Source organism: Lolium rigidum, chromosome 2 (genome assembly GCF_022539505.1).
Source record: "Lolium rigidum isolate FL_2022 chromosome 2, APGP_CSIRO_Lrig_0.1, whole genome shotgun sequence".
NCBI classification, from domain to species: Eukaryota; Viridiplantae; Streptophyta; class Magnoliopsida; order Poales; family Poaceae; genus Lolium; species Lolium rigidum.
This window is the reverse complement of record NC_061509.1, coordinates 281,228,364-281,239,833: the sequence shown is the minus strand read 5'-3', so window position 1 is coordinate 281,239,833 and position 11,470 is coordinate 281,228,364. Positions and strand designations below refer to the sequence as shown.

Genomic DNA, 11,470 nt, shown 5'->3' with positions numbered 1-11,470 from the left:
AGTTGGAAAGGTAAAATGCTATCACTCGGAGGAAGATTGGTTCTCATTAATTCAGTACTCACCAATATGGTGATGTATATGATATCCTTCTTCATATTGCCAAAAGGTGTTTTACACAAGCTCGATTATTATAGATCGAGATTTTTTGGCAAGGCGATAGTGAAAAAAGGAATATCGACTGGTCAAGTGGTATGTCGTATGCCGACCTAAAGATATGGGTGGGCTAGGAGTTCACGATCTTGAAGTCAAGAACTCAGCCTTATTAGGTAAGTGGCTTTTTAAGCTACTAACCGAAGATGGTGTATGGCAGACCATGGTTACAAGAAAGTACATCGGCGACAAAGTGCTATCCTAGATCCTTTGGAAACTAGGATATTCGCATTTTTGGACCGGCCTAATGGCAACGAAGAATTTTTTCAGATATGGTACTTTCATTATTAAGGATGGATTGCAGATACAGTTATGGGAGAATACATGGTTAGGGAATAGGCCTCACTCTGAATAATATCCAACGTTATACATCATTGTTCGTAGCAAAAGTGATACCATTGCATTAGTAATGGCAACCTCACCTCCGAATGTGACGTTCAGACGAGATTTAATCGGTCCGAGACTTCTTGCATGGAACGCCTTACTGTTGCGTTTGGAATCCATCCAGTTGTCTGAAGGGCAAGATGAATTTCGTTGAAACTTACAATCCAATGGAAAATTCTCTGTAAGTTCTTTGTACACCGCAATTATCCAACCGAAAATACCAGTTGATAAAAAGAAGAAAATTTGGAAGATGAAGATACCGCTCAAAATCAAGATTTTTGGCTAGTATTTGCGTCGAGGAGTAATCCTAACCAAAGATAATCTTGTGAAACACAATTGGCATGTGAGTACGCAATGTGTTTTTTGTCAACACGATGAGACGATTAAACACTTGTTCTTCCAATGTCGCTTTGCCAGATCTATATGGTCATGCATCCAAGTAGATTCTGATCTGTATCCCCCGACTAGTGTGGCCAACATCTTCGGTAATTGGCTTCACGGGATCGATCACAAATTTAAAACGTTTATTAGGGTGGGGGCGCTTGCCATTATATGGTCGCTATGGCTGTGTAGAAATGACAAAGTTTTTAATGATAAGAATTGTTCTCTCTTGCAGGCTATCTACAGATGTACCGCTACTCTCCGTTCGTGGTCTGCGCTGCAGAAGATGGAGAACCGCTACCTGTTTACGGAGTTCTGTACACGGTTGGATGACATGGCGAGGGATACTTTTTCCCTACATGGGTGACAGCATAATCTACGGATTGGGCCTCTGCCTTCACCTTAGGTGTTTTACATTTGCTCATGTCTGATATGTAATTCGTCTTTTTTAGCACTCCAGATTATTGAGAGTCTGAACGGCTGTATGCATCTAAACTATGCAGAGGTCGAGTGTAATTGCTTTTATGAGTAATAAAGCGCTCATTATAAAAAAAAGAAATTGGGTCTGGAAAGTTTGAGAGTGAGAATACCGACGCTGCCTTTAAAATAACGCATCTCATCTATCTTTCTCATGGACAACTTGTATAATGAAGATAATTAACTGTGCTGACAATGCACTTAGTGGTTAGTGGTTGTGCTACCTTTGCGTATGGCAAAATTCCCTTTACGTAAAGATCCCCAAAATAAATAAATCATATTTTTATTACATAAAAGAGACAAGGAGTAGTATGAGTAGTGCCTTAAATTCACAATAACTATTCATTTAGCCCTTTTTTTGTGTACATGTGAATGGAGAAAAGAAAAAAGGAATGGGCTCCCTCCCTTTTATGTATAAGGTCACAAACTCACAGTTCAGATACCAAGAAAACATAGTCATAGTCAATTAATTAGTAGCACAACTATTTATGTGGAAATGCTCTCGTATTGGGCTACATATTACATGTCGTGACTTTTTCTCTATGGCTGCATGTTGTATTAATGATTATCATCCTACGAGATAGACATGTTACTCCCTCTCTCACAGTTTATAAGGCACGCGCGTACCCCTAGGTCGCAAATTTGATCAAGTTAGCATTAGTTATATGTTATAAAAATTATATCATTAGAAAGTTCAGATGTTCTATTTTCTAATGATATAATTTTTATATTATATAATTTAAATTATATAGGTTAAATTGATGATCTAGGGGTACGCGCACGCCTAATAAACTGTGAAGGAGGGAGTATCAATTTTGCTTGATTAGTGTTAGTGCCCTAACATATTGGCAAATTGTATTTTTGATAGTGGCCTTACATATAAAAATAGAAGTAGCATTGCTTTTCATCACTTTATCTACATAAATGTGCTTGGATGGAGAGTTTAAGACGTTTCTGAAACTAGCTGCATGCAATAAAATCAAACAGAATATAATAACCAAAATACATCTTTTTAGGATTTTTTTTAAAATTTGCTGGCTATGTGGAACCAGTGGTTTCTTGTTCGCACAATTAATTGATCGTGTCCAAACTGTGACGGCATTGTTTAAAAGTGTAGTAAGAGAAACGTCTTGGATTTTCTTCAAATTTGCTAATTAAATGATGTACGAGTAACACGAAGGAATTATGAGGGAGTGATGTCATTGCTATCTATATGTGCGTTAATCAGGAAAGCTGGAAGCGATAGGTGTTGTGTTGTGTAGTACGAGAAAAGAAGTTTAAGCTGGGAGGGACCAAATGAATGATACAACCTTTCTTTAGCAATGATATGAGTACTAAGTTTTCCGATGCTCTTTTTTCCCCAAAAGGGAATCATGTGGCCAGAAATGATCACTGAAATTTTGCTTTACAAGGAAAAGAAGACATGCGAGCGGCATTTCCACAATAAAAGGCTATTATCATCAACGCATATTCCTACTTCTCATCCTCATTTAAACGTTTGCTTTTAAGAATACTTTTTCTGCTAGAGATACTTTTTTTCTATTGAAACGGATGGCAAGAGACTTATACCGTTGGGGTCAGAAAAAAAAAAGACTTATATGATAGATGAAAAGACTATTGCAAGCATAAGCATATGCCCAAAGAAATAGTTAGAGGAAAAAAGGCAAAGCTAAAGTGATATACCATTGCAGCTATATGCATCACTTTGATGTAGAGGCCTGGGTATGCCCCCATTTCGAAAAGGAAAAAAATGTGATTTACCATTGCAAATATATAGATCTAAGTGGGGAGAATTGCTACTTCTAAGAGTAGATGATGATACATAAATGGGCAGTGCATAAGTAGGTGTGCTCAGCGGTACCAAACAATTGTTGCTGCAATCAATGGACACTGAAAATCTGAAATGACGAAAAGAAAAGAGATAAAAGTAGTGGACACAAACATGTCTGTATCACACAGATCTCTGAATTTCCAAATCTATTTTGATCTTGCTTAACAGAAACCCTTGATCCCACAAATCCACAATAACCTGCCAGTGGTGTGTTTCAGACAAGGACTGAACTGAGCTACCTTAATCCAGTGGGCAAGATCGGCCGGTGCAGGTGTTGGGTGGAGGCTGACGTCTCCCAACCGAGGTGCTGTTCGCCTGTGCTCCTCACAATTTTGGCTGATCCGATGATACACGGAAAAGGCGCCTCTCACCATGAGAGCGGTTTTCAGCTGTAAAGAGAAACAGGAAAAACTGCTTTCTTTTCTTGTACTCCGACTTCTTAGTTTTCTGCGCAAGTTTTATTCTGCCATTCGATGCGGACCGACGGTCAGATTTGCCACAGATGTGCACTCACGAGTCAGTTTTATCAGCCCTGAGATGGGAGCCAAGATTTTGCCGGAAATGCTTTGTGTGCTGACCATGGGTCTTCTCCCCGGTAACTGAAACTGTTGATGGTTTTGCCTGCTTTGTCATGCAGCAAACAAACTCTTACAGCATTATCATACCTTATATTTCTGGAGAAAAAAAAGCAGTTCAGTTTTTCTGTGTGTGGAAAACAAATTGTGCCATTCAATGCGGATGGACGGTCAGATTTGTGACAGATGTGCTCTCACCGGGTCAGTTATCATCCATGACATAAGGGCCAAAATTTTGCCGGAAATGCTTTGGTTATTTGCAGTGTGCTGACCATGGGTCTTGTCCCTGGTGACTGAAACTGTTGGTGGTTTTGCCTGCTTTGTCAGCAGCATGTAGCTTCCTATCATTATCATATCTCATACTATTGTTTGAAGGAGGAAAAAGCAGTTCGGTTTTTTTTCCTGGAAAAAGGAAGTTCATGCACTGAAGAGATTAACTTTTCCCCCTCTTTCTGATCCAGTATAGTATTAGAATGTTGAGCTTAATTGTACATTCTAGCTACTCTATGTTGAATCATGTACGGAGTAAGTTAGATGTTAGTAATGCGGTATCCAAAGGAGAAGATGATCTCTTAATCAGTTATCTGATCTGTGCTTTTACTTTGGTATTCTTCAGACAATCTTCGGTAGAAAATAAAGTTTTCTTCAGAAAATGAAGTTCCCTTCAGAAAATGTTTCGATCAAAGGAAAGCTGGATTGCATGCATCTCAGGGCTACCATGTATTATCCAGATAAGGATGGCATACACCAGAATATACCGCGATCTGATATGTACCTAACATTGCCATTGAGGCCATGGCAATGATCAGCCATGCAGCAGTGCACTTCTTACGTTGCATTGCATCGGCGTCCACCCCACACAGATACCCCCACAGACAGTCACACAAACAATATCTGAATCCTGGTTGCAGTGCTGCACACTTGCACAGCTGAATCACCAGGTCCATGGATCCACCAAACGCTGCGCCATGACGCGCTTGCGCCTCGTGAACAGTCGGCGCTCCTCCATTGCCGACTTGGATCCCCTGAAGGTGGGGAGCAAGCTGAAATGCAGTGTGCTAGAGTCCACTACCAGCAGATGATCCTCTGATGTGTTGCACTCAATTAGTACTACGTTGTGTCACAAAACTGTCCATCTTTTCCTTCAGGGCACTGTTACGGTGTCCATTTCAGGGTCCATCTATCTCCTGAACCAGTGGTCGAATACTCGAATGGATGGTTGAGCAGGAGCTAGTGCGTCACCCTTGGCAACGACCTGCAAATTGACCTCCCGGATGACATGGAAAAGACTGGATAAAGTTGCTTATACGGCACAGAAAATCTGAGTCCATACATACATGACATAGCACTCCTTTTGCTATCCAGAATAGCATATTTGACATCCTTTTCGTATCGCCTATGACATCGGTTTGGTCTCCACTAAATCTTTGTTTAGAATGATAAAATATGAAATTTAATTAAATACAAGTGATCTTAAATAACACTTATTTTCTCAACATAGAGATGATGCAACAGTCACAGTTTCACTATCTGAAGTGGCAACTGCGGATAGAGATTTTTCTGGTAAGATCTTCCGCTAATCAAATGTTTGACAAAGATGGGAATGTTCAAGGTTACTCCAGGACGCAGGAAACGTGTACATGTCAATCTCTTTTGCATGGAGTAGCCATTACTGTCATGCTACTATAAAAAGTTCTATAATTGGATCTCCCGTGTACCACTCATCCTCATTATGCGTGCCACTGAAAATCGAGTAAGTGCATCCTCTTTTTTCCAGTATGTTGGACCTCCAAGATAATATATCTAAGCCATTAGTGGACACCAGATCAAAAGACATGGACCGGATTTGACATCACAAGTACTACTGTTCTCTCTTTCGCAAAAAAAAAGTACTACTATTCTCCTACTTCGGTAACAAGTGTCACATGCTAGAGGATATATCTATATTGCTCTACAGACAGCAAAACCATGCCATAACATATATATTTGCCCGAGGACACGACACAAGGCATTGCTGCTTTCACATATGACATATCTTACCAGACATGACCTTTCCTCATTCCGTCGATGAAATAAGTTGCACCAGGTTGACCCCAAAGCTCCAATAAAGAAATCTGCTTCTGTGGCCATGATGAAGTTGACGAGTGGGTTGTTCGTGCCAGTCTCACGGTCGAGGCTAGCTTTGTATGCCGCCATGGTCATGTTCCTGTCTTGTGTCTCACGTTTGTGGAGTAGATATTTCAGTCGGGGTACATCTTACCTCTGTCGATAACGTCCTGCATTTCAGCATTGTGAGAGCTGGGTTTCAGTCTAACTGCAGAAACAAAAAAACGTTAAAAAAGCTTACACTTGCCAGAATCTGCATCTCAACAGTAGGATTTACACTTGCCTGCATTTCAGTAGAGAGCCAGATGTTTCTGACACTCAGAAACCGTCGGCGGAGACGGGCAGCAAGCTCCATGTATTTGTCGAAGTCAACCACTGCCATTTCACAAGCCTTGTCTCCTATCCTCACATGCATGCTGAGAATAGGCCTTGGTATATATGGTTTGTTCTCTGATCACACATGACGTTCGATGTCAGATTTCGTTCTTCCGATAATGCTATCCTTAAAAAGAGACATCATTTGGTTAATTAATCTGAAAAGGCGGCATTCAGAATAATCAAATTATATGGCAGCTTTCATATCGTGTGAACCTCTAGCGGATCAAGATCACACTGAACATTTTGAATAACCAACTGGGCCGCATGCATACCAAATGCATATTACCCAGCAGCATTCAGTAGACTGCACGTATACTTGGTCCAGAACCTCGTCAGGTATCTTACTGCCTGCATGAAAGTTTCAGGTATGCTGAGATTCAGGCAAACACTAGCTGTTCAGAATTTTATGGTGGCGCGTTTAACTTGAAATGCATTCTAATTTCCATATATTGCTAACAGGGGACCGGAGTGCACGTAGGAACCTGTGCTGTCCACCATCTCCTATCCATTTGATGATAACTTTTAATCAACATCCTATTTATATTTGTTATCGGTTGCATAAATTTCCAAGGTTCCCCCCCACATCTTGGAGAATGCAAGGATAAAAATAAAAAAGAGAAAATGAATGAACTTCTAAGAGCAACTCATATAGCTAATCAGGATGGTGTTTCTATGACACATTTCATGAAGAGAATCATCAGAATGAAGTTAGTACCTAGGTATTTTCCCAACACATATTTCCTTGGAGGTATAGTTCTCCTTCACTTTCAAATCTCCATTGTCCCAAGAGTCTATACTTTGCATCAGCTCGAAAGCTCGGTTCCGGCAGTCTGGAGACATCTCGGAAAGAAAAGTAGCATTTTTTTTTGAATGGTCACCGGGGGGGAGAGATTCCCCACCTGAATTTTTCATTCATATCAGGGCTCAAAAGCCAGATTACAGCAGAGGTACAAGGAACAGAAGGGGAGGGGAGAGGGTTTTTCGTTTTACATCAGTGGCGAGCAAAGCAGCCATCCCACAGCTCAGAGTCATTGTGAGCTTCTCCAGTAGCCCTAAACCGCCACAGCGCTGCATCACGGCGGCAGGCAACCAGCAGACGGGCAAGGGAGGGGCTGTCTCGCCGAAAAACAACCCCGTTCCGGTGCTTCCAAACTTGCCAGCAGCAGAGGATGATGAAAGTAGAAGTGGAGGACGGGAGGGCGCCCGCCGCCGCGGGGGCAGCATACTCATGGAGGTGGCGGACGTCGGCGTCGGGCGGAAAACGACCGCCAATCGCGTTCCAGAAATCCACAGCGAACGGGGAGTGGAAGACGATGTGCGAGGCATCCTCGTCCGCTGCGCCGCAGATGGGGCACACGGCCTACGGCGCGGTGAGGACGTGCTTTTTGAGCAGCTCGGCCCTTGTCTGAATCCTGGACTGGACAAGGAGCCAAGCAAAGAATTTTCCCCGAGATGGGGCGAACCCGTCCCAGACGAACGAGTAGAAGGGGGCGAGGATACCAGCTAGACTTCGAGAGTCCTGAAAAAATACCAATATTCAGAGTAATACCAAGAGTTAGCATGTGATTCAGATAACAACATGGAGTGGAAATGCAAGGGAACAGGATTGTGGCACCTTTGCAACCTCCGTGATCGGCTCGATTATAGTAGCTTGTCACCAGAATCTTTTTCTCTTTCATGGCAATGGCGAGGATACCTGACATTCTAGTGAGCTGCGCGTCGATGCCATATCCAGGCAGCCTCTCCCAATCTACAACAGGAAACCGCAAGGTCGGATCGCTGGAGTTTGCAGGATGTCGATGACCCATATGTCTCTCTGGTTTCTGCACTTGTCGTGTTAACGGATAGTTGTCTTCATCTGATCCTACAATGTTTCAAAGTTTTATTTTGATAAGTTAGCTGTCTGAATGTAAAATACTAGCCAAGAAATAAAAATAAAAACTCAGGTTAGCTTCACACACCCATGGTGGGTATGCCCTGTCAGACTTGGCACTTGTCCTGAAACACATTTGCTCCCCATTTTCTGAACAACTCCCATTCAAGTGACCCTTTTCATAATGTCCAAGGCAGGGCCAAGCCCATAGATGTGCAGCCCGTTTGGCTCGCACAGGGCCCCGATTTTTTAACATGGCCATATACTATATATCTGCAGCCCACCAGGACACATAACATTGCGAGTTGCCGAGTTGGGCAGGAACATGATTTTAGGAGTCTTGACTCAGCCCGAGGCCTCACAGTTGACGTTCTGTGACAATGTGCAGGCCTCAGGCCGAGGGCCCATTGCTCCTCCTAAGAGTCATCGAGATAATCAGGCACAAACGGAAAACTCTAGAAAAAGATCGACCTCTGAGAAGGGAAGAGACTTTCTCCGCGCACGACACGTGGTTGAACGTGGAGCGCGGAATTTGCCGGTGGACTTCCTCCGCGCTCGACACGTGTTGCTTTCTGGTGATTTTGCGAACCGTTCACTTTTCGTAACGGGTCCGCTTCTCACTTAACGGGTTTACAGGGACCCGTTTCGCGTCTGCCTTTATCTCCGTTTTTTCCCTTATTCTTCTTACGTCAGTCCGGGCTGGTCGTGGGTTCTGGTTCCTTCGGCTGGTCGTCTCGTCGGCGGCGCTGCTATTTTCCCTTCTCCTCCGTTCTTTGTCGAGAACCTCTCGCAACTCATCGTCGGCGGACGTTTTCCTGCTCCGGTGGTAAGCGGCTGTCGCGTTTTTCGCTCTGCTTAGGGTTTCTAAGATCTTGGTTTTTCCCTTTGATTCGATTAGATCGAATCAGTATTTTCCTTTGTATTTCCGGGCTGTGAGTTTTACGGGGAATTAATGGGAGGGAGGTAGCACTTTCAAATGGAAAATATGCGGAAGGCGGATGCGGATGCATTTTCTCTCGGTAAAGTCGTTCTTTTTTCATCGATTTCTTCCGCCTCTTCTTGGTTATACACTTTACGAGTAACACCAGTTAGGGTTTGCCTTTGTCGGAGTATCCGTATAATTCCACATTTCGTGGTTACATGCATCTGGATGAGCTGCTGAGTTTCACTATTTAGGGTTTCTTGGTCTTTTTTCTTGTCGATTTACCCGCTCTGGATGAGCCGCTGAGTTTCCCGTGTCGTGTCGACATGCAGATTCGACGACTGCGGTGGTTCTTGTGGTTTCTATCTGTGTATTTTGTTGTACTTGTTTGGTCTAGTTTTATCACACATCGTACCTGAACTATTTCTAGGGTTTGTCCGAGTGGTTGTTCATAAGATAGTTTTATACTTCTGTCCACCCGTTTACATACGGTACTTGCTGTCCTTTGTGTCTTGTACTTGTTCGTGTTTGACCTTGGTACTCGTGTGACAATTTGTTACGTACTTGCGTAGCTTAGTCTATCGTACTTGTGCACGTATATCTCTTGTACTTGTGCACGTATATCTCTTGTACTTGTGCACGTATATCTGTTGTACTTGTGCACCTATATCTCTTGTACTTGTGCACGTATATCTCTTGTACTTGTGCACCTATATCTCTTGTACTTGTGTACCTATATCTCTTGTACTTGTGCACCTATATCTCTTGTACTTGTGCATCTATATCTCTTGTACTTGTGCACCTATTTGTTGTAGAGTTTAGCGGCAGCAAAGGTGTTGTTCTGTTACACGTCTTCGCCAGTGCATGCGTGTAAATTATGTTGCTTTCTTTTGGTTTCCTTGTATGGTTGTCGATGTATTTGCGCCAAAGGCGCGTATCGTTTTAGACGTGTAGTGAAGATATGCAATTGCGACGACAAAGGTGGTTTCGTTGTAATCTTTTTTTGTTGTCCTGTTTTTTCTAGTTTCGAAAGTGATAAGCTGCACACATTGTACCTGAACTAATTTTAGTGTTCTCCGAGTGCTTGTTCGGGTTGGAAAAGATGGCAGATCCGGGTTTTCACTCTCGTTACGGTATTCCGACCATCTTCGTGAAGCGATCGATCGTCACATCTCAGATATGTTTCCTGGTGAAATGCATAATGATGTAAGGTTTTTTATTATGTTTTTTGATTTTTAATTATTGTGTTATTGTAAATTGCATTCTTAATTGTGTTTTTTATTTACAGTTACGTTCTAAGCTAAAAGAAATGTGGAAGACTATCTTCATTTCGTCGATGATAAGAACGGGACGTGGTCTTGCTGATCAGATGCGTGATATGGTTTCTCTTTTGTCAATTGAGTTGAAGAAGCAGCCATGTGCTTGCAAGAGAAAGGAGCACGAAACTGAAAATGTTGTTGGAGGTAGTTACGTGGCACGGAAGGGTGATGGCAATGCGGACACCGATTCTGATTATTGTCTTGAGGATTGTTGTCTTGAGCGTTCGGGGCCATGTACATGCAAGGGAAAGGAGCACTGAAGCTGCAAATGTTGTTGGAGGTAGTTACGTGGCTCGGGAGTATGATTCCTATGCAGACGGCGATTCTGATGATTGTCTTGAGCTTAAGGAGCTATCTGGGGAAGAGGAAGTCCCTGTAACTGCTTTGCATAGAATGTTGTTTGCTGATGTACTTGAGGCTCCTAGGAATTACATTGAAGGGTAACCATTGTAATTCAATTTTCCATCTATTTTTCATCTATTTTTGTATATACGGATGTTTATTCTTGGTTTTTTTAACAATTGCAGTTCCGAGAAAATACTTGAAGTTGGTGGTAAGTCTGTCAGCTGGCATAGTTTCTACCTTGCTATGAAGGGTGGTGGTTTCATGGATCCTTCTGTTATGGATGTTTTTCTTAAGTGCGTTGATGATGGTCTTGATTTCTTATTTATTCCGAGCTCTTTGGCGGTACGTCATGTGTATATGTTTTAGATTTATTTATTTTTTAACTAAATGTTTTTAGAATTTAGTTTTTTAAACATCTTCTTGTTGTTTTTTCCAGCATATTCTTGATGTGGATGAGGCTGACCCTATTCATCTTGCTTGCAAGCTTTGCTTGAACATGATCTGAAGTACTATAGTTTGGATAGGGAAGAGGCATGTTTGTCATGTTTTGTTTGGCGCTTATATTTTTTCTACTACAAGTATCGTGGATGCTTTCTTATTTCTCGTGTGATTGTTTAATTTCAAACAGGTCTACATTACTTGTTGCGATTACAGCCATTGGTGGGTTATCTTTGTCGACTTCCATTTCAGGAAATTTAGAGTGTCTAGCTCGTTGGAGTTGATTGAAGC

The 11,470-nt window shown here is 42.2% G+C and overlaps 1 protein-coding gene and 1 pseudogene across 1 annotated transcript; one reads left to right on the top strand and one right to left on the bottom strand.

Moving 5' to 3' along the window:
• Nucleotides 1-5,696: 5,696 nt before the first annotated feature.
• Nucleotides 5,697-8,291, bottom strand: LOC124688938 (annotated as a pseudogene).
• A 2,273-nt stretch (nt 8,292-10,564) lies between these two features.
• Nucleotides 10,565-11,246, top strand: LOC124691038. The gene is made up of 3 exons (XM_047224327.1): nt 10,565-10,836; nt 10,924-11,083; nt 11,178-11,246. Exons 1-3 carry the CDS (start codon nt 10,565-10,567, stop codon nt 11,244-11,246), a joined length of 501 nt encoding a protein of 166 aa, XP_047080283.1.
• The last annotated feature ends 224 nt before the right edge of the window (nt 11,247-11,470 follow it).